Genomic DNA, 25,895 nt, shown 5'->3' on the forward strand with positions numbered 1-25,895 from the left:
TGAAACAAACTCATGAAGAAACAATTATAAGACTCCTAAAAACCCTTTTAGGCAACCTAAAGCCGATAAAAAGAAAGGTAGGAAATATTGTGTTAAACGAATTCATCAATCACGTTTTTTAGGGAACACAATCGCCATACTTATTATTGCTTATCGTCCCTTCATATAACTAAGATTTTAATGACTTCACTCTATCCAACGCAGTTAGCTGAATTTACATAAAACCTCAAGATTAACCGTCGATTTCGACGGGGTTCCACTAGTACCTTATTACCTTCAAGACAAACGCAATAACATATAAAGATAGAAAACCTGATAAAAAATAACACTGGTATGACTGTTTTTGTGTCGCGTAGTATATATTTAGTTCTTATGATTCTATCATATTGGTTTGTTGGTCACATAGTTGCAGACAAGTACTTATACCACACGCACTATCATAGTTTTTTAGACACAGACCACAAAAATGCCATATCTCGGTCATTTTTAATTGGATTTTCTACGTCGATGTGTCATTACGTTTGTGTCAGAATTTACAGTAAAAAGCATGCTTGTGTTTATTTTAAGATTTACTGGTATAACGTTACTACTGTTAAAAATGTTTAAATGGCTGCCATATTAAATTTTAAATTTATAAATTGTAATATATTCTTGCAAAACTAATTAAACTAGCATTAACATTTATTTACAATTTAAAATTTTAAGTAACATGGATATAAAAAAAAAAACAAAATGGTGGCTCTGTGTGTAACCATTGATTTACAGGTGCTTTAAATGTGATACTGTATTTATACATTCGTTATTAACACAGACATTATATTCTAAAAGGTTGGTACAGAGTTACTTAACACCCTATAGTTCGACAGAATTGTTATAACAAACTCACTACTAGATCATAAATGACCAGAAATATATTTTCATCAACATCATTAGGAGTACTGGTTAGATGACGTATTTTCTCGTCACACAATTGGTATTTGGAATGTGACGTTTGCAGTAAAGATTTGAATAAAACTTGTTCAATATCGTACAAAACTGTGATTTTATTATTTTGTATAAACAAATCTTTCAATAAGTCTTAATTTACGACTCAACGAAATAAACTATGACCAATAGTTGTATCACCAGCGTTGCCTTAGTTTTTGTGTTAAAGATGTTCGCTTATGAGGCTACCACGTAAAATCAAAACAATTGTTAGGTTGCAATTGAGGTCAATCACACTCTCGCAGTTACTTCCCTGCAAAGTGACCCGAGTGACCCTACGTAAGGAATATCTAAGAAATAGCAAATTAAATCCTTGTACGCTAATCACTTATATTTCCTTTACCTTTCCTAGTACTAAACACTGATTCCCTTCATTGCATTATTTGTTAACGGAAGTCCATTCAAATTCTTGCGTCGAATTGTTGTAATGTCAACCCTATCCTTCTGGGAACGTCAGACGTCCGGTGTCGCTGGGGCAACAAACTCCATCTTCTATCTCGCTCTACCCCCACTCTAGCGCTTGCTACCCCTCAACTGCCAGGAAAGGCCATAAATCAGGCGATTAGCTTCAACAATACCCGGGTAGGATTATGGGACGACCTCCGTCTCTCCCTCCGAATAATACCAAAGTAACGGTACGGTATTTCCTGAAGCATAAAATGGAATTTCAAGCAGAGCATGATAAATTCAATAGAAATCTTGGTTTAACATATCTCCTAATGAGATTTTTGAAATATATCTGTCTGGTATGAACTTCTCTGGGCAATACCCTTTTTTTTATACGTTACCGGTTGGGTCGAGTCTAGTTCTGTATCCTTTCTCAAATTCGTCTAAATAGAAAAACACAGGTGCGCGCTAGTCCACACAAAGTACATTTTAGTCTGTTGTACTCTGTATCAACGATGTACCTATATTTTGTTTTATGTTTTTGGTTGAATGTATTATTATTTTCACCACAATAAGGTTTTAAGAGAAATTATAACCGAACAATACATTTTCATGATTTTTGTTTAGGCCATACACACGTGAATTACAATTAATTGATGAAGTTGTTAGGTAACTTATTTTGTAATTCATTGTCATAATGCTGAAAAACAAAATAAGTATGGGTATTATACCAGGTATACACCTACAAAAAATCCTCAGAAACTAATAACTTATTTTTCAAAATTATTAAAGTTTCATGTTTTTGTCTTCAATAAAAATTTGCGAAAACATAACAAATATTGTTATTTTAATTCTAGAATGACCCTAAATCGTTAATTTGTAGTGAGTTTATCTTACAAACGTTTTTTTAAAACAATAACCGTTGATTAAAAGGAAAAAATGTCTTGCGTGGATGCGCGTGTACTTTATTTCTATGGCAGATCTTTTTAGGAAAACGATTCGAAAATTAATGAATTCACAATAACTAATGTCTAGTTAACTTAATAGTAAACTAGATAACACAAGTCCAGGTAAACTTCAAAAAGTGATGCATTTTATAATACACAGACAACAGCGGCTTTTGCCAACAAAGATGGCGGGTTGTCGTGTACGCCCCATGTTAACTCTCGTCAACCCGCCACCTCGCATGTAAGCGACAACGTGCCACCACGTCAACCCGCCATCACTATTTTATGAGGTGGCGGGTTGTCGTGTACGCTCAATGTTCGGTGTCGTCAACCCGCCACCTCGCACGTAGACGTCAACCAGCCACCACGTCAACCCGCCACCACACTAAAGAGGTGGCTGGTTGACGTGTATGAACATGTCTAAGCACCACCAGGACAACGTGCCACCACGACAATCCGCCACCACACATTTTTCCGAGGTGGCAGGTTGTCGTGCACGCTAGAGTCAACGTGCCACCTCGACAACGAGCCACCACGTCAACCCGCCACCTCAAACTTCTTCTTCTTTTTGATGGCGGGTTGACTTGGTGGCGGGTTGACGTGGTGGCGCCTTGGCGCGTTCCCCCTTTTACTACAGGCCGTGGCCTGGTAGAATTGGCAACGTCGCAAGTAGGGTTGTTTTGTGACAGACGTCCCATAAAATAACATGGCAGACAGGTGACATCAATTCATCAATTCGCACTTTATTGATTTAAATTTAAATTTAAATTTATGAACATAAATTTATTAAAATATTGAAAATAAAACATACAGAATTAAAAAACCGAAACGATAAGAATTAAAATCTATGTCTGTAGATTTTAAGTGGAGACAATATTGTCATAGTCCAATAACCAATCTTTCGTAAATACACAAATACTATTATCATTATGCTTAGTGGCCCAGGATCACTTATAGAATAAAATGGTTTATATTACCTGTCCGTCAGTGATCCTAATGTTGTTGTCGTCTTAGGCGACCGGTTTCAGGATAAAAATCCCATCATCAGGCTGTCAAAAATGTCATGTCACTCAAATTGAGGTCGTCGGTAAACATATAAACACACACATACAACACGAAACACGAAAATACGGATTAACATTGCTAGCTACTGGCCAGTACAGGACACTACGACGCGGCACGGGTAGTTGCGTGGTCATGACTGAGGTGTCCTTGCTCCTCTCCCGTTATCTATGGAATGCCGGTGGTATTGTTGTCCTATTCTAATCGCTGCGTCATAGATAATGTTGGATTTGAAAGAAGTCTGTTCATTTAAAATGTGTTGTGGCTCAATCTTGATGGATTTGTATATCTCGAATTCCTCTAAACAATCCAAAAACCGTCCTTTTTTAGGGTAACTATGTAAAATGTGTAGGTTATGGTCAAGGCTAGAATAATTATGGTTACTGTCTGCGAGGTGGTTGGCGAAAGCGGATTTTTGCTGGGCTATTGTTTTGGATGGAATGTGCTCTTTAAATCGTTGCTTAAATGAGCGAGTAGTCTGGCCTATATAATATTTAGGGCAATCATTACAATTGATCTTATATACTCCAGTCTTATTGGCTTTATCAAGACTGTTCCTTTTACGCTCTTTGAATATGGAGTTAAGTCTATTGTTGGCCCTGAATGATACACAAACGTCATTTTTTGCTAGTTCTTTCTTTATGGTGTTGTTAAGAATATTGCCATAATTAGCAGAGGCGTACAATTCACGAGGTTTATCAGGTGGTTGGGGTCTGGTGAGTGGTTTGTTTTTATGCTTATGTATTAGTTTATCAATCATACTGCTTTTATATCCGTTAGCTACAGCTGTGTGTTTGATGATGAGGACTTCTTGTTGATAATCAGTTGGGCTTAGAGGCAGAGACAATAACCTGTGCACGAAACTATTGTAGGCAGCCATTTTTTGGTTGTGAGGGTGGTGAGAAGTAAAATGAATGGTCTGGTCGGTGGCGGTAGGTTTTCTGTAAATGGCAAACTTTAACCTGGATTCACATTTTTCAATCTTTAGATCTAGGAAATTGATGGAATTGTTACATTCAGTTTCAAGCGTGAAAGTGACGTTCTTATGGATTTTATTCAGGGAGTTGGTCATCAGGTTGAGTTGCCTGTTGTTACCATTAAATAGTAGCAAAATATCATCAACATATCTATGGAAAAATATTATGTTTTTACTGTAACGATTTTTATCAGAAAGGATGTGTTCATTTTCAAACTTGTTTAAGAATATTTCCGCTAAAATTCCAGATAGGGGGGATCCCATTGCTAGACCTTCATGCTGAATGTAGTAATCGCCATTGAAATGAAAATAGTTTTGTTTAAGGACCGTTCTGGTTAGGTTCACCAGTTCATTCACAGCTTGTTCTGAAAGTTTGGAGTTGGTTCTCAGATTTTCATTAAGCAAATCAATAGTTTCGGATACTGGAATGTTCGTGTACAAGTTTACTATATCTAATGATGCTAATTTGTGGCTATTATTTATGTGGATGTTCTCAATTTGGCGTACTAATTCAATACTATTTTTTAGGCTATGGTTATTCGTGATGACAATTTCATTCCTAATTATTCTTTCAAGTTTCTTGGCGATGTTATACGCAGGTGAAGGGGTGAAATTAACCAATGGGCGTATTGGAACTTGGTCTTTATGAACCTTGGGCAAACCACGCAGTTCAGGGGCTTTAGGATTGGTGATTTTGCAAAACATGATTTCATGTGGTGACAGTAATTCAGTGCTGTTGTTGATTACTTTGTTTATTTCTTTGGAATATTTAGATGTGGGGTCATTGGGTAATTTGTCGATATTGTTGGTAGAGATGAAGGTGAAAACTTTGTCCAAGTAGTCTTGCTTGTACATAATGACGACAGAGTTGCCCTTATCTGCCTTCGTTATCAGCGCTCCATTGTCTGCTAGCTTCACCTGTATGCTTGTGGCGACTTGTCGTTTAGCTTTAAATCTAGAAATTAATTTGTTATTAGACCTAGGATTCTTCAGTATACGATCTACTTTGTTGTGGATAGCAACACGAGCAATATTTCTATTATGTTCGTGTTTTATGGTTTTGATAACTGCTTCGGACTGAAAAAGCTCATTAAAATGTTTTCACAACAAAGTTTTCACCTTCATCTCTACCAACAATATCGACAAATTACCCAATGACCCCACATCTAAATATTCCAAAGAAATAAACAAAGTAATCAACAACAGCACTGAATTACTGTCACCACATGAAATCATGTTTTGCAAAATCACCAATCCTAAAGCCCCTGAACTGCGTGGTTTGCCCAAGGTTCATAAAGACCAAGTTCCAATACGCCCATTGGTTAATTTCACCCCTTCACCTGCGTATAACATCGCCAAGAAACTTGAAAGAATAATTAGGAATGAAATTGTCATCACGAATAACCATAGCCTAAAAAATAGTATTGAATTAGTACGCCAAATTGAGAACATCCACATAAATAATAGCCACAAATTAGCATCATTAGATATAGTAAACTTGTACACGAACATTCCAGTATCCGAAACTATTGATTTGCTTAATGAAAATCTGAGAACCAACTCCAAACTTTCAGAACAAGCTGTGAATGAACTGGTGAACCTAACCAGAACGGTCCTTAAACAAAACTATTTTCATTTCAATGGCGATTACTACATTCAGCATGAAGGTCTAGCAATGGGATCCCCCCTATCTGGAATTTTAGCGGAAATATTCTTAAACAAGTTTGAAAATGAACACATCCTTTCTGATAAAAATCGTTACAGTAAAAACATAATATTTTTCCATAGATATGTTGATGATATTTTGCTACTATTTAATGGTAACAACAGGCAACTCAACCTGATGACCAACTCCCTGAATAAAATCCATAAGAACGTCACTTTCACGCTTGAAACTGAATGTAACAATTCCATCAATTTCCTAGATCTAAAGATTGAAAAATGTGAATCCAGGTTAAAGTTTGCCATTTACAGAAAACCTACCGCCACCGACCAGACCATTCATTTTACTTCTCACCACCCTCACAACCAAAAAATGGCTGCCTACAATAGTTTCGTGCACAGGTTATTGTCTCTGCCTCTAAGCCCAACTGATTATCAACAAGAAGTCCACATCATCAAACACACAGCTGTAGCTAACGGATATAAAAGCAGTATGATTGATAAACTAATACATAAGCATAAAAACAAACCACTCACCAGACCCCAACCACCTGATAAACCTCGTGAATTGTACGCCTCTGCTAATTATGGCAATATTCTTAACAACACCATAAAGAAAGAACTAGCAAAAAATGACGTTTGTGTATCATTCAGGGCCAACAATAGACTTAACTCCATATTCAAAGAGCGTAAAAGGAACAGTCTTGATAAAGCCAATAAGACTGGAGTATATAAGATCAATTGTAATGATTGCCCTAAATATTATATAGGCCAGACTACTCGCTCATTTAAGCAACGATTTAAAGAGCACATTCCATCCAAAACAATAGCCCAGCAAAAATCCGCTTTCGCCAACCACCTCGCAGACAGTAACCATAATTATTCTAGCCTTGACCATAACCTACACATTTTACATAGTTACCCTAAAAAAGGACGGTTTTTGGATTGTTTAGAGGAATTCGAGATATACAAATCCATCAAGATTGAGCCACAACACATTTTAAATGAACAGACTTCTTTCAAATCCAACATTATCTATGACGCAGCGATTAGAATAGGACAACAATACCACCGGCATTCCATAGATAACGGGAGAGGAGCAAGGACACCTCAGTCATGACCACGCAACTACCCGTGCCGCGTCGTAGTGTCCTGTACTGGCCAGTAGCTAGCAATGTTAATCCGTATTTTCGTGTTTCGTGTTGTATGTGTGTGTTTATATGTTTACCGACGACCTCAATTTGAGTGACATGACATTTTTGACAGCCTGATGATGGGATTTTTATCCTGAAACCGGTCGCCTAAGACGACAACAACATTAGGATCACTGACGGACAGGTAATATAAACCATTTTATTAAATACTATTAGTTAATGCCAAACTAAACAGCCGTTACAACCCCACTTGCGACGTTGCCACTTCGAAGGCCGCGACCTGGAGTTAAAGGCGGCCGCCAAAATCGCAAGTAGGGTTGTAACAGCTGTTTTGTTTTGCAGGCAGCTAATGGTATTTTTAATAATATGAAAGCTAGTTTACTGGGCTATGAAAATATTGGCTCTACTTTAAATATACAAACATAGATTTTCAATTTAAATGATGATTTGGTTTTCAATTCTATGTGTTTTATTTTCAATCTTTTAATAAATTTATGTTCATAAATTTAAATTAATAATACGCAAATTAATGAGCTGGTGTCACCTGCCTGCCATGTTATCTTATGGTACGCCTGGCGCTAGACAACACCACTTGCAACGTTGCCAATTCTATCAGGCCGCGGCCTGGAGTGCCGTGTGGTAGCCGTGCCGTGTCTCTGCCCGTAAATCCGAAAGTTGTGTGAATTAATTATGCTTAACCAATGCGTGTGTGATTAAACAAAACATGGCGGGACAACACTGCTTGGCATTTTTAATTCTCCATGAAGCTGTGCTGCACATTGGCAATTGACGTTTAAGTTCATAATTTTAATTAAAAGTTCACTTATAGTTCATAATTATGCACTAACTGGAGATAGTTCTATTAATTATTTATTCTATGCTGAAACTAATCTGACGTCAGTATATAGGATATAGCGAAACATATTTTAAAAGAAATATTATGTCATAGAGCACTTGTTATGCCAGTAAAATTCTCCTTCCTACTTACCTTCTGGCAATTCAAGTACTGTAACCTCGTAATCTTTTTGTTGCAGGTATTTTGCTTCTAATGACAAACATCTTAAGAAGCTAAATGTGCCTAGTATTTTGAAACTAGTCAAGCTTTTTGTGATATTTTGTAGTTATCAGAGGAGGTTACTTTTTATAGGTACCATATATATATACTTTTTATAGTGTATATATACACTAGTGGTAGCTGTAAAACCAAAACACCTTGTAACTCGGCCCCTACTACATAATATCTTAAGTGTGCATAAGTATAACATGCCTGGCTATTTTACGTTACAAATAATTAAAACCCCTTAAATATTTTAGCCATTTTATTTTAAATAATAATAAATAAATAAAATAAAACTAAAACCCCATTCCAGGGATAAAAATCCTACTCAAGGATACCTTGTGCTGCGAAAACCTTCATTTCTTAGCAATTCGTATTGGTTGCTTCATTTCACAGTTCCAAGATTTTGGCCAATCATAATGTATCCCGGTCTTTCGCACGCCAATAGAAGGGTCGCTTTAAAATTGCTGTAAACTAGTGTGTCCATGTTCTTGTTTAGTTTTCTTATCTTTAATTGAGTATCATGGAAACAGAAGCAAGAACAAAAATTTTGTCTATATCAATTGATCATAGTGACACTATTCGTGAAGTGAATGATGTTTCAGAACTTAAAAGTATGCATATGAGTGATGCTTCTTCTATTAACAGTTCATCAGTGAAAATGTTGGAGAATGACATTATGGGTTATTCAGGTTTACCTTGTGGTGTTGTGATAAATAATCAATCATCTAATTCAAAACCTATCAGTTCTGATATTTTAAACAGTGTTATTGGTGGTAGCTGTGTAGGAAACAAAAGTGTTTGTTTATCAGGGTCTGGAAATACGAAAACTCCCCTCGATTCTGCCAATGCCAGTGGTGATCCTTCTAAACGTAAGAGAATGCACCATGATTACAAAAAGCTGTCAAAATCTGGCTATGTTGATGATAAAACCAAGTGGTTTGCACATTCTTCTGATGCAGGGAATTTTGCCTCCAAAAACAAACCAGTGGGGTCTACTCAAACTGACCATAAAAGTTCTGGAGATGAGAAAAGTCCACAAGGTAGGTTTGACTAAATGTTTATGTAAGTTAGCCTATGTTATCACCTAGCCTATTTACTTACCACATTTATAAAGTGTTTCCCATGTTAATTATTATTTTCTATAAGTTTAGGCCTAAATTAACCACTAAGGCCGTCCACTTAAATTTTGTTCTTTGTGTATTAGATTAGGCATAGCCTTGGCCTATAACACTTCCACAGTTGTTCACCGATGTAATATCAAACCAAACAATAAGCTTTCAAGTTATTTTTTTAATGACCATGGTTGATTGGTCCTAAGTCATCGACAATAATGTTAAATAGGCCCATTTTGCAGTGAATAAAAGACAGGGTGCACACCATTTCAGGAAACTGTTTCTTTAAAACTTGCACACATAAGAAACGGGTTTCTATCAGTTTTGTGATGGATTCATAATCAATCTATTTCTTCTTAGAAAGTTAAGTTGTTGTAAGTTAAGGGTTTATTGATTACCGTACCCAATAAAGTGTTTTGCACACCTACATTAATTAGGCCTACATCCAAAGATCAGAAGGTCTTCCATGTAAACCTTCTTTATTAGAATTTAACGTAAATGATAAAAATGTAGGCAGAGGATACGCGTCCGGTAACCTGGCGTAGATTAGGCGTCCGGCAGTTACTGTCATAACCTAACCTAACTAACCAAACTTGCTGATTATGTAAAAATCTAATGAATGTTATAAATTCTGTCCATAAAATAATATTATGTATGCCTCAAATTCTAACAACTTGATGTATCTACAGTTAAGAAGAAATGGCATTCTAAGCAAAATTTTTGACAAAAAGTTAGTGTCACCGGTGGGATTCGATACCTCTTGTACACCAGCCGAGTACTCTATCCACTACACTACGAACACCGATAGCTGTACATCGTATCGTTGTGGTAATGGTGTTCCGGGCCTCCCACAACCGGTGACGTCACTGCCGGACGCCTAATTCACATTCGGTTACCAGACACATAACCTCTGGAAAAAATTATTTATGCTAACTGTATCGTGGACAAAGACTTAAAAACCCCCAAAGGCTATAGGCCTAAGAAATTATCTTAAGATATATTTCTATAAGCAGCTTCTGCTAACTTTCCTTGGAAATAAATGTCTGCCATAGGCTACTAAAAACAGCACACACATGCCGTGGTACCGGTTATTCAAGCACTTTAAAAACTTTAAAACCTTTATTTAAATTTAAGACGTACATTAGGGGCCTATTTAGTACCGTACATAGGCCTAAAACAACTAGAAACGTGAAACCGAAGCTTAAGCCCCGTTCAAACGGGGCGAGTTTACAAGCTACACACTGGCTTTTTACACGCAGCTTAGTAAAATAGCTCAGTGTGAACGATGTACTCGCTCAAAAGCTGCTTGTAAAAAAGCTCTGGAGAAAGTAGACTCTGCGGCTACTTATCACTCCAACTCGCCAGCTTTTGAGCGAGTAGGCGTGTAAGTAGCCCAGTTTGAACACAGTTGCTTGTGCTTGTGCGTATGTTATTCAAAGATGTCAAAGGATTTGGTTCAAGCCAGCATCATGTGAACGACTACAAGCAGACTTGCCGGCGTCTTTCTATATGTCGGAGAGTTGGCGAGTGGACAAGCTCTGTGTAAACGAATACAAGTGCACTCGCCGGCTTCTTACACGCTGGCGAGTAGCTTCTAAACTCGCCCCATGTGAACGAGGCTTTAAGTTATATAGGCTATGAAATTGGTTTTTTGGATTCCTTGTAAGTTAACCCAGTTTTAAGAAACCAATGAAATTACAATTTGATGCAACGCAGTGTGCACAACCCTGTGTTAAACTGATCCATCTGTTGCAAGCAACTAAAGTTTCTCGTTTCATGAAATTGGTTTATTTGATTTGTGTTGAGGCTTCTCCACTCCCATACCCTATATTTTATGATTGACATTACTAGTTGATGTCGTATTTAATTTTTAAAAATAAGGTTAACTTCACTTACGGTATTTTGCATTTGATTAAACATTGATTTAAGTTAAATTGGATACATTTTTCTAGCTAGCCTTTAATAGGCCTATACTCTTGATGTTGGTGGGTTATGTGAGTACCTAATGCGTGGTAGGTAACCATTTTGATTCATAGCGTGATAGTAACTGTCATAGGCTAGCTAGACCTATTCAGAGCCAGGGCTGTCAATTAAATGGGTATTGCTACAAACATCCTCCCTAAAATATTTTCCCAAGGGTGAGTGATTTAGCTTTGAATTCCTCAGTTAAGAGTTAGGCTATCGAGAATTAGGTATTTTGAACTAGTGTGTCTAGTTTATAACTTAGTGCTTATAACTTAGGATTATAGAACATTGGGTCGCACAGGTCCAAGATTGATTTTGAAATTTCATAATTTAGCCTACTGTAAGGAATCAAGATTTCATGTTATTAAATCACCGATTGTCTGAACTGACTAAAGACCGTTTGACTGAATAACCACTTATATTACAGCTATAAAAAATCCCGACAATTGTAGCCTAGGTATTAGAATATGACATATGTCTATATAGTAACCTTCAGCCTAGGTGTCTGTAGGGGAAAATAAAATGGCATGTATGGAGGTAGGAGGGAAAGACTTCCAACATCATTGAGAGTTGCACCCCTAGACAGCATTAATCCAAAAGCAACGGCTGTAGGGGAAGGGTTCTTTTTGTGCATGGGCATCCTTCTCCACTCTAATTGACAGGATTTACAGATGGTGTCACCCATGCTTTCTATACCCTACATTTTATAAATAGTCCCCTATAATATTTAGGCCTCAGAGACCAGTGTCACACCAATACTGGACCTGTTCATAAGATCTTTGGCATCAAAAAGCTTTGAAAAAACTGTAAAATTAAAAGCATAGCCTACTCGATCAGCATTAATCTAAACTAGTGCCTCAATAGATCTTTGATCTGATCTAAAACAATTTCCTTAAGTTCCTTTTACTGTATTAATGCGTAGATAGTATTTTACATACAGGAATCCTATTCTGAGTTATTTAATCATGGCGACAAATTAAAACTCAATTTGTAGTTTGGCTATACCTATTTGTTTTGATTCGAATGAGGTAGCCAACAATCCTGTCTAATCGTAGAACATTGGAGACGACCGTCTGGGAAGGGGAGAAGAGAGTAAGCTTGCTTGAATATGAGTGAACTTGTTCAGATAAACCTGTTTATTGAACTTTCGCTCCGAGACTTTTATGTGAAGATAACACATTTGGGGCAAATGGGCGCTTTTAAGCTGCAAACGTAGCATTACCGATACGTCTCTTGTAGGTTTAATCGGTATTACAGTAAAGTAGACTTTCAAGACAAAAAGTGTTTTAGTACCTACTGGTAAAACCCTTTGTGTGTTAAACGGACCAATCACTGTTCACAAGGCCTTTTCGATAGATTGAATAAGTTTTCAAAATAATCAATTAATAAGTTTTCAAAATAGTCAATTAAACAAACCTGATGGTAACTTAATCAAACATTCAATTTCTCTATAGTGAATGGGCCTAACAAACCAAAAACTGTTTGTTGGAATTTTGAGAATCAAAGAGAGTTTTCTATAGAAGAAATAATGTAGGCCTATATGAATGGGTAACATGGATTCTTATTGATTCAAATCTTATTGTGAGAGTCAATAGAAAGCAATGACACAGTTATTTCATACCCTGATAACTAATCTTGTGTTCTTTTGCATTTCTGTAGGCCTACCTAGAGATTAATAATACATATGTCATAAAATATTTAACATTGTATGTTATTGCGTTTAAGCTAAATATACTGGAATGGAAGAATACAAATCTCTTGGTCCATTCTGAATTTATTTTACTACAGTATCTAAGTTATTTGTGTCATTATGTATGAGCCTACCTAAAATCAGTCATTCTATTGAGTTTTTAATTTAAAATCATTTGGGTTGGCTAATTTCACACTAGCCCATTTATTACTTGAGTTTAAACTGGGTTAAATGAGTAGGCTATAAATAGTTGATTCTGTGTTGTTCCTTTACATAATGTAAAACCAAAAAAAGCAATATTATAATAATTTACCAGGCTACCTTCATGCTATCGCACCTATATAGTTCTATTATAGTCAATGAAATTGAGTTTTTACATATGAGTGAAAGTCATTAGTTCAGTGTTAATTTAGTTTCGGATAGTTCTGGTAAAAGTTTCTTTAATTCTTTTAAGTCCCCTTATTCCATGTCTATTTTGGTTGAAGATACGGGAACCGGAAACAGTGTCCCCCCAAATACCTTAAACAAACAAACAAACGTGTAAAAGTGATGTGTACAAAGCTGCGAAAAAAGGATTACGGTAACTTTGACTTTAGAGGGGCTAAATTTATGTATTTTTTTATGCCTCTCACATTCCGTGCTACGAGTTAGACATGGTGTGTATTTCTCACATGGGACAGAATCAGATTCCAGGTCCCTAAACTTTGTGAAAACTTTGCTTTTCACTAATTGTGATAGGACATGTTTGCGATAATCTCTTAAATAATAGTTCTAAGTTGTTTCATGAATAAAATAATTCCATAAAAATTCGTGTTGAGCTAACTTTTTGCTAGCCTGCTATTCATATTCAAAATAGTAAGCAAAATATAAATGAATTTGTATATTTTTCAGTTCCAGATTTTGGAATCAAAAGGTATTGTGGAACTATCAAGAATAGACATAGAACTTGGCTGTAAGAAATAAGATTAAACATTTTGGGAAGACTGTTTTGAGTAGGCCAACTTCACATTATTACTCCCACATACTCATCATATGATCTATCAATATTTTTGCAAAACTGCCTATCCAAACAATTTGTTTACATTTTAAAATGGTTACTTCCTTTGTACAATTCTATCAGTATGTACTTTAAACCAGTTAATAAATCAGAAGTAATTTTTATAAGCTAACTTAATCTTTGTTTCAATTGCTTGGAAGGTAAAAACAATTATGTATGCTGTCAAACTTAATGAAAATCTTTGTTTCTGGCCACTATTTTATTTTATTGAAACAATAACAGGTTTTCTGTCTTAAATAGTTCAGAAATTTCAGATTGCTTAGTACCTTCAACATGTTTCGTTGCAAAGACAATATTCTAACAATGTAATACTAATAAAATGTATTTAAGGCCACAGCGATCTTCTTTATCCTATATCAATCCTGAAAGTTAAATGGTTTAATGTTAGCATCTAATTTCCAACTTCTAAGATGGACTAGTTTTACTAGTCATGCCATGTGTTAAACTGTAGGATTTATTCCAACCACTTTCTAGACACTTCTTAGATAGGCCTATAGTTTTTTTTACTATTAAGAATTTTAATTTCAATATGGTTCTTCAACTAACAGATTCAATTAGATTTTGGATAAATATCTTAGCAACCACGGAAGTAGCCAAATATGTAATTTAATATACAAACAATAATTCGTTGCTAAAAATCCCCAAGTACCACCAATGTCAATGGATTTGAAGATCAAACCTTTATTTAAAAGCAAATTTCTAACATATTAAACCTTTGCTTACTTTCAGATCCGAAAAAGGTTGTAAAAATTATCAAAGTGAAAAAAGGACACAAAGAAAGAGACAAAGAAGGACAGGAAAATATTTCATCAGATATACCCAATGAAAAGCATGTAAGTACCTATCTATATTGAAAACTTAGCACAATTAACAATGAAGTAAGGTCTATTATGATCATCCAGGGTGTCCAGTCAACCTGGAAACCAGGGAAAAATCAATGAATTGTACATGCATTTTGTAAAGAACTGGGCAATTTGAATTATTGATCATTCGCTGAAAAAAAAAACGCCCGAAATCACAGATTTTTGTTGTTTTGAGCCACCGAAAAATGATCACGAATCACGAATGTTACAACAATCGTAGGAAATGATCTTGGAAGTTGTCGCAATCGTAAGAAATGATCATAGAAGTTGCCGTGATTGTAAGAAATGATCACGGTCCTTGCCGCTATCGTAAGAAATAATGATAATTTGCTTAAGAAAACGCCCGAAATCACAGATTTTTTTTTGTTTTGTGCCATTGAAAAACAATCACAAATCACTGTCAGAGCTTAAACACACTCCCCACGGAGTGCCGCAAGGGTCCATTTTAGGCCCCCTACTCTTTATTATTTATGTAAACGACTTACCTTTTAATATCCAAAGTAATGATGTTTCATGTTTTATGTATGCAGACGACGTGTGTTTGAATATCAAGTCTACTAAGTATATGCAGGACAGTGTAATTTCTGAGTCTGTTAAAACAATATCCGAATGGTGTAAGGCCAATAAGCTGTCTCTTAACGTCAACCTATAATGGTTTTCCCATATTGATTTTATCGCTCCTAAACTCTCCAAAGGAATTTTTATTTTAAGAAATTTAAAATCAATTGTTTCTCCAGATGTATTGTTAACTGTGTATTTTAGTTATGTTCATTATCATTTAGTGTATAGTGCCATTCTCTGGGCTAATTGTAGCCATGCCAACATCTTGTTTGTTTTACAAAAAAGAGCCATTAGACTGTTAAGTAATGCTCCACCATGTTGTCATTGTAAGCCTATATTTAAGAAATTGTCTGTGATGCCCTTAGCCTGTATTTATTTATATCTTTCAATGCCTGTTATATATTAAAAACAACTGTGATATTTTACTTTGTATTAAGGATGTGCACAATTATGCCACAAGGAATTGTAATAATTTTAGAATAGATCAGTGCCTTTATGCCACCACTCAAGCTAGCTTTGAATATACCGCAACCAAATTGTACAAGTTACCAGTTAGAGTTAAAAAGTTACCATTAACACGTTCGCTGCGGGCCATCAAATGGCAGGCGTAGCCCCAGTGCGGCGCAGCCCGCAGCGTCGAACAAACCTGATTGCCGGGTGATTAGCTCTCATATTTCGGTGAGACTAATAGCAAATAACGTGCGGTGATGTCCTGCTTTATAACAAGAGTCAATGTAGTTTGCTAAACACTCAAAGATAGCAGCACTGCTTGGAACGTAGCCGGTCCCATTGTATTGCCAATTGGAGGGAGAATGACGGGACAACAAGTTGATTTTTAAGTTTGCCGGACGGGGATTTTATGGGGAAATTTTACTACCAACCTACAACACAATAAAAAGCAAGTCACCCACTACACGCTAACGTGGTATAGGTTCGCCTTTGACCGACGCTAGAGCAAAAACAAAGATATACGAAAGGCATTGCCGAGCGTATCCGATCGGTTACGGCAGCACCTGGACAGCGCTCGGCCCGTATCCGATCGGATACGCCCGCAGTGAACGTGTTAAATGTTTTCAAAGTAGCCATCAAGAGAATATTACTAAAAAACTGTTTTTTATAAAATAGAAGATTATTTTGCCTCAACCTTAGATTAGTCTTAAGTTGTATTATATTGTTGACACAACCTATACACTATTGTACTTTTCAATATACAATTTCTGTCTATGGAATAAAGATGATTTGATTTGATTTGAACCAGAGAAGTTTGTGTGTTAGTCGAGCCTAGTATGAAACAACCATTGATTCTTGGTACGGTATTGATTTTTGGGAGAAAATGCAGTTAATCACAGATTTGCATAATAGAAAATGGGATATCACACAATGCCAACCTATTCTGTAAAGTAGGAGAGCCGAAGCAGGCCGTCTGAGAGCTTCTATCCCTAGACAAACCCCTAGGACCAATAATTTCTCGCCTCCGCTCAGCCAATGTGACTCTCAATGAGGACAAATGTCATTTGTGTTGTAAGGAGCTTCACTGACTTCGCCAAAATTTAATAAATGCAATAGTTGTTCCCTGTATAAATAAATAATTCAACTAATTTATCACAGTGTTTATCACAAATAACAATCCTACATAAATACAAATATTTAAATATCATCAAATATTTCCACCAAAGATAATCACACTAGTTCAAAGATAGAATGATACAAATATGCAACTTTGTAAACAACTTCTTGTGATAATGCAAGGTCCTGGAAATTTGGGGAATATCGGTCCTAGGGGTTTGTCTAGGGATAGATGCTCTCAGACGGCCTGCTTCGGCTCTCCTACCTACAGATCAAAGATCCTCCAAAGATTTAATATCACACAATAATGCCAACCTATCCTGTAAAGTAGGATGCAGATTATTCAAGATCTGAGAAAGACGAGTTTGTTCAGATGCCGTAACTGACAAGCGCCCATAGAGTCCCTCCATTGCCGCAATGTACAAGTCGATAGGCTCATTCTCTCCCTGAAATCGGCTAAAGATCTGTTGAAGTCTAAAGTTGTAGTCTGGAGACTGAAATACTATTCTCATCTCCTCACACAGTGCATCCCAGGACTTTATACGGTTGATGGTAGACCTATACCAAATCAATGCCTGACCCGAAAAAAGATCAACTGCCGACTCAAATAATTCCTGATGAGACAAGCCCCGAGCTCTAGAGAGTTCTTCAACCCGCTCCAAAAATGCTCCACTTTGTTTGTCTTGATTGTCAAATGTCAGGCTCCATTTATAGACTGGTACTGATTATAAAGCATAACTTGAAATATAAAGCTAACTATTGTTGTACATAAAATTTTGTGAATATCGAGTGAAGTAAATTACAATCATTGTTGGGCTGTAAATGTTAAAATATTAAAAATCCAGCAGTATTTTAATTAAATTAATTACTTGGTTTTGCTGCAAACTGTAAATAACATCGCAAACCTTAGTAAATTTGTAAATATTATATTTTGAGCAACCAACATTTTATGTAGATATTAAATAGGGCAAACTTATTTAATTGTACATATTTTATGTTCTATTTTGTAAATTTTAACTGGGTCAAAAATTATAGTTAGTGTTCTCATTGTTTGATGTATAATTTAGGCCCTGTACACATGAGGGCGGCAGCCGCCGCGGTTGCCATTGTGCGGGAACCGCGGCGGTTGAAAGTACAAAGGAGCAAATGGGACCGTTCACATGCAACCGCACACTTCCAATCAACCGCAACGAACCGCGGCGGTCGTAGATTTCCCTTCGACCGCCGCGGCTCCCGTGCGGTTGAAGTTACTAGAGTTGGCATGAGAGCGTACACATGAGGGCGGTAGCCGCCGCGGTTGACTGCAGTTGCTACAATCACAGATTAGGATCACAGATATCTGCGCGCTTGCCCTGTGGACATCGCTCTCTCTCTCTCTCTCTCTCTCTCTGTGTGTTGGTGAAGTGTGTAGCTTTGGCTGGAGTTGATGCAGTGCTCGTAGTGTAAGTTTACAATGGCCATGCGTGCTGCTGTGGAACCAGAAAACTTTGACACTGAACTGTCCATTAAAGAAGTACAAAAAGAAGATACGTTTAGGACATAAACTAAAAAAGAATGCGTGGCAAAGAGTTAGTTGAGTTTTTTGCTGAAAAGAATTATCAAGCGTTACGCGTTTAAAAGAAATAATTGGGTAGATACAATACTGGCTGTCGAGCGACGGTCAATTCACACCGCAACCGCAGCGTAACCGCGGCTCCAACCGCTGCCATGTGTACGGTCCTAGGCGGCCGCCGCTGCGGTCGTGTACAGGGCCTTAATGTGTGATAGATTCTTGAGGTTAAAATAATTATTGTATGATTTCAGTACATCATAGTAGGTGTGATACAATGATTAAATCATACTGTATAAGCTTTTGGGCAGTTGCAATTGTAGCATATTATTTGGAATATACAGATCAAACTGATTATTCTGCAGATAATTTCCAGGACCTTGCATTATCACAAGAAGTTGTTTACAAAGTTGCATATTTTTATCTATTATCTTTGAACTAGTGTGATTATCTTTGGTGGAAATATTTGATGATATTTAAATATTTGTATTTATGTAGGATTGTTATTTGTAATACACACTGTGATAAATTAGTTGAATTATTTTTTTATACAGGGAACAACTATTGCATTTATTAAATCACCAAAGCAGCATCCACTACTAAATTTATTTAATCAATTTGGAGGTGGATTTATTAAATCAACCACTACTATTTTAAATAGTTTCGAACTTCGTTCTGCAAGACATGACACCACTGGATACACTCCTAACTGTCTAAATTTTGGCCGGGAGTTGAACTTAAATCTGTAAGATGAAGACAAGACTAAAGATTCACCTGATGAAGTAGAGGATAACCAAGTCTATGGACAAAAGCTGAGGGGTCTAAGAATAATCTACTCTACAGTTCAAGAGAAGATGGAACAGGCTTATCAGAAGAATGCTGCAAGGTACAACCTGAGAAGACAACATCAAGAGTATCCCAACGTACAGCACCTGCATCGGGCAGCACCACATGACTCAGAAGTTTGCTGAGTTCTTCGTCATTTCGTATGGCCATACGGAACGACGAAGAACTGAGAAAAATTCTGAGTACAATCCAAAACTTTGGGAATCCAAAACTGCCCTACATTTCTTTCCAAAAATCCTAACGTCTAAATAAGGCCTATTATCTTTTCCGTTGGTCTGAAAAACATAATTCATAAATACAGTTGGGTTGCTACATGATAGGGAGTCAACCTGTTGATAGTGGATGGCCCCCAAACTTATCCGTTTTTTGGATTGCATTGAGTGCAGTCAGTTTTAAAGTCTCAATTTATCTCAACAATAATGGCACCTAGTGGCAGAGGAGCGAAGAAAGAAGGGAAGAAAGTGACCCTTACTATCTCAAACGTTAGTAAATTTGTAATTATTATATTTTTAACAACCAACATTTTATGTAGCTAGGTATATTATCTAGGGCAAACTTATTTAATTCTACATATTTTATGTTCTATTTTGTAAATTTTAACTGGGTCAAAAATTATAGTTAGTGTTCTCATTATTTGATGTATAATTTAATGTGTGATAGATTCTTGAGGGTAAAATAATTATTGTATGATTTCAGTACATCATAGTAGGTGTGATACAATGATTAAATCATACTGTATAAGCTTTTGGGCAGTTGCTATGATCCGGAAGTTGTCGCAATCGTAAGAAATTATCACAGTCGGTGCCGCTATAGTAAGAAATGATCACGGTCATTGCCGTTATCGCAAGAATTAATCACAGCTGTTGCCGCAATAGCGAGAAATCATTTTTGGTGGACCTAATTTGTTGGCACCAGTATCCAATTAAAGGATATGTTTTCTAGTTTTGATCGTTTTTTTTTAAATATTTTTTTTCAGTTTAGTAATCTAAACTTCCTTAGTTTTAACCCTTCAAAGGCTATGGACGGATATATCCGTCAATCTTCGTTTACTTTCCGGGTGAAAACTGATATATCTGTCCCGAGAAATTTCTTTTCTGGGCTAAAGACGGATATACCCGTCCATAAAACAAATCAATACCTATACATTGTTTATAATACAAAAATAAACATTACACTGCATTATAAATGGGTTATTTTGTTTTTGTGGTTGGCAATAATAATTGCCGCAGCTGTTTCAGCGATTATTTTGCACCATAGAGTTCGTGAATATTGTGAAACTGTCACTTCACACATGGTTGATCGTGAGTGATGTTTCCATTTGTGTTTTGGGCTTTATTTCTATGTTATTGAGCTAAAGTGACCAATCCAAACGATCTGAAATTTAAAGGAGATGCTTAGTAAAAGTATTACTGAATTATTTTGGCATTGAAAATAGTATGGAATGTGATGGATATGATGAACCTGAAGAACACTCTTTACGTAGGTAGTGAAAGTCTTGGTGGGGAATGGGAATGAGGTTATGGGAGCGGAACTGAGTGGTTAGATTTACTTCAGAATTACTGATACATTTTTATGTATAAAAAATAAAACGAAGGAATAGCCTAAGGTTGACTTATATATCCGTCTGCCGCCCACAAGAATACTCTTAAGATTATTGGCGGTGTTCATATTTTGTGATCACTGAGGGCGGCAGACGGATATATCCGTTCACCGTATGTTTTTTGTGGGCCTAAGACGGATATATCCGTCAAATCAAATTTAATTTTCTTCATAACTTTGGTACAAAAATTAGTTCAGCGTTAAGAAAAATCTTTTTATGATCCATGAATTATTTCAAGCAAAATGAATACAAAACGTAAACACTTAAGTTTTAGAATTTTGGCAAACAATAATTTAGCTCCAGCCCTACATTTAATTTAGCCCTGGAAGGGTTAAAATGTTTTATACAATTCTTCTTTAATCTGAGTTATTTTTGGTCCTTTGAGGGGGTTTTTAATGTCCTAGTTGGTATAATTAAGTAAGTTATGCTTATTTTAAGCGGCAAGTTTTGTCCTGGAAATTTCCAATTTTGAACCTGTAAAACTTAGAATTGTCCTTGAATTTTATTTTGATTGGACGCTGGACACCCTGTCATCATAGACTAGAATAATAAATGGTTAGTTTTGCTAAGCACATCTATGCCACTTAGCTTGTGTCCTTAGATCTGGTTGAGGGTCATTATTTATGTCAGATTTTGATTTTATCCTGTTCATGTATTAGTCTAGTAGAGTATCTTTATCACTAGGGCTAAGTAGGTCTAATGCTTTTCGAGTAAAGGAAATTTAACAGATAAGACAGTGGCCGTTAAATGAGGATTGAAAGATAGTTTTAGGGCAATGTGATGAACCAACTTTTTTTTTGCTGTACAAAACACACTTTCTAATTTGGCACTAGCTATCGAGTGTTGCCTGATTAACAGAGTCATGATTTATATAAGTGATGAAATCACAAACAAATGTCCCTTATAGGATATCTATTAGGCCTACTCTAGTGCCATTTTACAGGGTGTTTTTTAAGTACAACCCAAATTATTACAACTACCATTAGACGTTTTTTAACAACAAAACCAGCTCGTATAATGGTTTCCCTGTTTTCTTTATGTCATTGCTGATCAGCTATATATGCATTGTTCCAGTTATCTATGAGGTTTACTTTTATTGACAATTTATTGTAAATAACACGTACTATTGTTTTATTTTGTATGTTCAAATAGAGCTTAAGTGTAACGCTAACCCTTGGACTTAATTCACAATAAATTACCAATAGCACTAAAATTCATTGATAACAATACATATTAGCTGGTTGGCAATGAAGTAAAGAATACATAGATACCAAAATGTGAGCTTTTTTTGCTGTTAAATAGTGTCTCCGCTTGTAATTTGTGTTGCATGAAAAAACACCCTGTAAAATAACTTTTTCAATTTTTTTTTATTTGTATCCAAACCATATTTAAACCTACAGGAATGAAATTTATGCTAAATTACTTCATAAAAAGTATTATTACTTAAAAAAGTTAACATCTGAAAGTAATATGCCTAAGCTCAATCATTTGCTTCCAACATGGTTTCGTCTTATTGTCTGTGATGGTTTAAACATCTGTTACTGACATATTCAGCTATAACATCTGTTCAGTTTGTCATTTTACTATTAACCAAACCTAGTTGACTATGCCAAAAACAAGTGTGGCTTTTGAGTGTTATAGATGTATTTTCATACTTTTCTAAGACCCATTGAGAATTTTAAAATTGTAAAAAGGATCTAATGAGTTGAACTGATCTAAATATTAGAGTGTTTCAATTCAATGAATAATATACATAGGCTTACTGGCTCTCAATGTAATTGTTCTATGAACTTTTTCAAATGAAATACAAATTTTAATTGGTACAGTACCAATCACCCTGTATATATATATATTTTCAGTCACAAAAGCATTTAATGGCATTATCTAGTTCAAAACTTTTGTATATAAAAAACGGTACTGGTAGTTAACCTAACAGTATACCTGTTTTTATTTTCCAGGTTAAGGAATCTCAAACACTTTTGCCAAATAATGAAGAAAACAGGCCAAAAACAAAAGTAGGACAGCTATACAATGTGTGGGTAGATTCAGACAGTGGCGTTTGTATTCATCCGTACCAGAATAACTCTTCTCTCAATCAAACAAACTCGAGTGAAGTTAAAGAGAAATCTACAGATAGTGAAAAGTCCTTGGATGTAAAAGAAAAACAGGAGGAAAAAAATTGTGAGGGTAAAGAGGAGGTGAATAATTGCAAGGACAAGCACGTAGAAACCAAACAAAATGAAAATGGTGAGATGTCTGTTGAAAGTAGGGATAAATCTAATGCTAGGGATAAGAAAACGGAAAGCAGGGATAAAAGTAGTGAAAACAGGGACAAATCTGGACACAGGGATAGGTTAAAAGAAAAAGTTAAAGAATCAAACTCTATTGCATCCCACAGTTCATCTTTAGAATCTCCTAAAGTAGAGAGTCTAAAGACGTTCATTAAAGTATCGAAAGAACATTCAGATTCAGATAAATCCCACATTAATAAAAAACCTGCAACAACAACAGAAAATCCAACAAAATCTATACCTGAAGCTACAAATGACCATAAGAGTAAAAAATCTGGAAACGATTCTTCTTCAAATAAATCCCATAAATTACCATCATCTGTTCCTAGCGCCTTTGAATCTAATTTAATGCAGATGTACAGCTCAGTTCGAGCACTGAAGGAAGCTGGGAGGCCTACGGCAAACACCGTGAACGGAACGAGGGAGGAGAAGGAGTCAAAAAACCACTGCTTAGAATCCCACAGCTCCAGTTCTAGTCAACCGAGACGCAGTGAGAGTTCTGACAAACATCACAGCAGCAGTAGGAACAAAGAATCAAGTCATAGGTCGAAACATCATGACCATAGACACGACCGGGACCGCAACCGTGACCGAGACAATAAAAGCAGAACACATAGGGATTCATCCTCCTCTCATAAATACTCTTGCTCTCGATGTCACAAGAGAAGTAAAATAAAGAGAGCAAGCATAGGTGTTCAGTGCCGCAGAGATAAGACGTTTGAAAAGTTTGTCTCCAGGAGTGGCCGACCTGAGAGTTGTGCGCCCATGCCGAGACCCGTGCCACTCTCCCACATCAAGGGAGAACCACTCAAGTACGGCCACATGATCCGAGTTGAAACCTACCCCAACGGCGGGGCATCTGTTGTTCATCTATATCAGGATGAAATACAAAATCTGTCTCCTCTAGAAATGGACGAGTTGGTGGCTGAATACTTTAAGGTATTTGAAATTATTTTATCGATAATCCACTGTTAACTTAAAATTCATCAGTAAACCATGGCCTACTGTTTTGTAACCTTAAAATAGTTAAAATAATAGTTTTGTTAAGGTTACAATAATACAATAATAATTGACATAGTAACTTAATCATAGACAAGACAAGAGAAAATTTAGACATCTACATATGTTTTTTGATTTCATACAAAAATGAGCTTGTCAACTACATTAATATATTCAATGTTACTTGTATCATTCATGCAATTATTTATTCACATTTCATTTAACTAATTAGTGAATAACAATCTCATTTCAAACGTCCTTTATTATCTGCAATTTACAATATGACAAGGTTATTTTATATTTGTATTATTATTTAAGTGTGCACAGTGCACACTTAATATGATAACTAAATGCTAGTTTTCAATTGGATTTCCCATTTTAAAATGTAACCAAGTTTTGAAGTACCATTTTTTTAACGGTAGGTACTGTACGTGGATAAGATTTTGATACAATTTTATTAATTTAATACATAATAACCCTGATCAAAGTTCTTAAAATGTATTTTGTGATTTCAGATTGTTTTTGGTGAAGATTCAAATGGAAGTGCATATCACGTGATGGGAATAGTTCATGACGCAGCTAGATACCTTCCTGATCTCTTAGACTACATGGCAGAACATTACCCTTCCCTTACTGTCAAAAATGGAGTTTTAGGCCGCAGTTCTGACATCGAGACAACTACAATGACACAATACAAGGATCAGGTACTTACTCAGGGTGTCTACCAACCGGGAAATCCGGGAAAACCGGGAATTGTACTTAAATTTTTACTGGCCATGAAATGTACGGGAATTGTCCTTAAATGCCAGACTATGTCCTTAAATTTTTAATGGGCCATAATTTTATTGATCGCTAGTTGGTTAGGAGCACATAAAAGGTTTCAAATTCAAATTCAAATTCAAATAGTTTATTGCCATTAAGTATACATGTCATACAATAGGCCAGGTCAATGGAGATAATATACAATTCAAAGTACAATGTACAGAGTCAAGTGTAAATAGATGAACATGCTATACTAATAAACTAATAATACTGGGTTTTTGTACAAAAGTATTTGAGATGTATTGATAATGATGATAATAATACTGTTTATAGTTAAGCAAACAAGTTGGGTAAGTGCCTATAACAAAATAATTAAGGCTAAAATTGGCAGTAAGATACAGCTTAAAACTAAATAACAATAAATTTTTAAATAAAGTTCACAGAAATAACATTATTATGAAAGACTATTATATCACAGTTCATGAAACCATTATTACATACTTTAGAAACAATACCCTACTTAACAATTAGAAATTTACAGAAAATCATCATGTTTGAAAGATAAAAATTCCTCGATAGAGTAGATAACCTTTCTGTTCAAAAAATCGGTCAATACATTTTTCAGTGACTTAATAGGCAAGTTGCGTACATTTTCAGGGAGGGCATTGAAAAGTTTAAGTTGTAAATATTTATAGCTGCGCTGTGTTGAGGCCAGTCTTAATGATGGTAACTCTAAATTATTCCTTAGTCTGGTGTAACGATTGTGAGTTAATGAGCGAGATGAGAATTGTTCAATATTTGT

The 25,895-nt window shown here is 35.9% G+C and overlaps 1 protein-coding gene across 1 annotated transcript in view; it reads left to right on the forward strand.

The window, feature by feature from the left end:
* The first annotated feature begins 8,718 nt into the window (after positions 1 to 8,718).
* The window catches only part of LOC128997923 (uncharacterized), a 30,253-nt gene continuing 13,076 nt past the window's right edge, over positions 8,719 to 25,895 (forward strand). The window contains exons 1-4 of the mRNA XM_054423757.1: positions 8,719 to 9,272; positions 14,786 to 14,889; positions 23,000 to 24,271; positions 24,847 to 25,035. Of these exons, the coding sequence (XP_054279732.1) occupies positions 8,753 to 9,272; positions 14,786 to 14,889; positions 23,000 to 24,271; positions 24,847 to 25,035 (2,085 nt within the window). The 5' untranslated portion in view covers positions 8,719 to 8,752. The remainder of the gene's footprint in view (positions 9,273 to 14,785; positions 14,890 to 22,999; positions 24,272 to 24,846; positions 25,036 to 25,895) is intronic.

This window comes from Macrosteles quadrilineatus, unplaced genomic scaffold (assembly GCF_028750875.1).
Source record: "Macrosteles quadrilineatus isolate MER2022 unplaced genomic scaffold, UCM_ALF_1.0 Scaffold_7__1_contigs__length_78375512, whole genome shotgun sequence".
NCBI lineage: Eukaryota > Metazoa > Arthropoda > Insecta > Hemiptera > Cicadellidae > Macrosteles > Macrosteles quadrilineatus.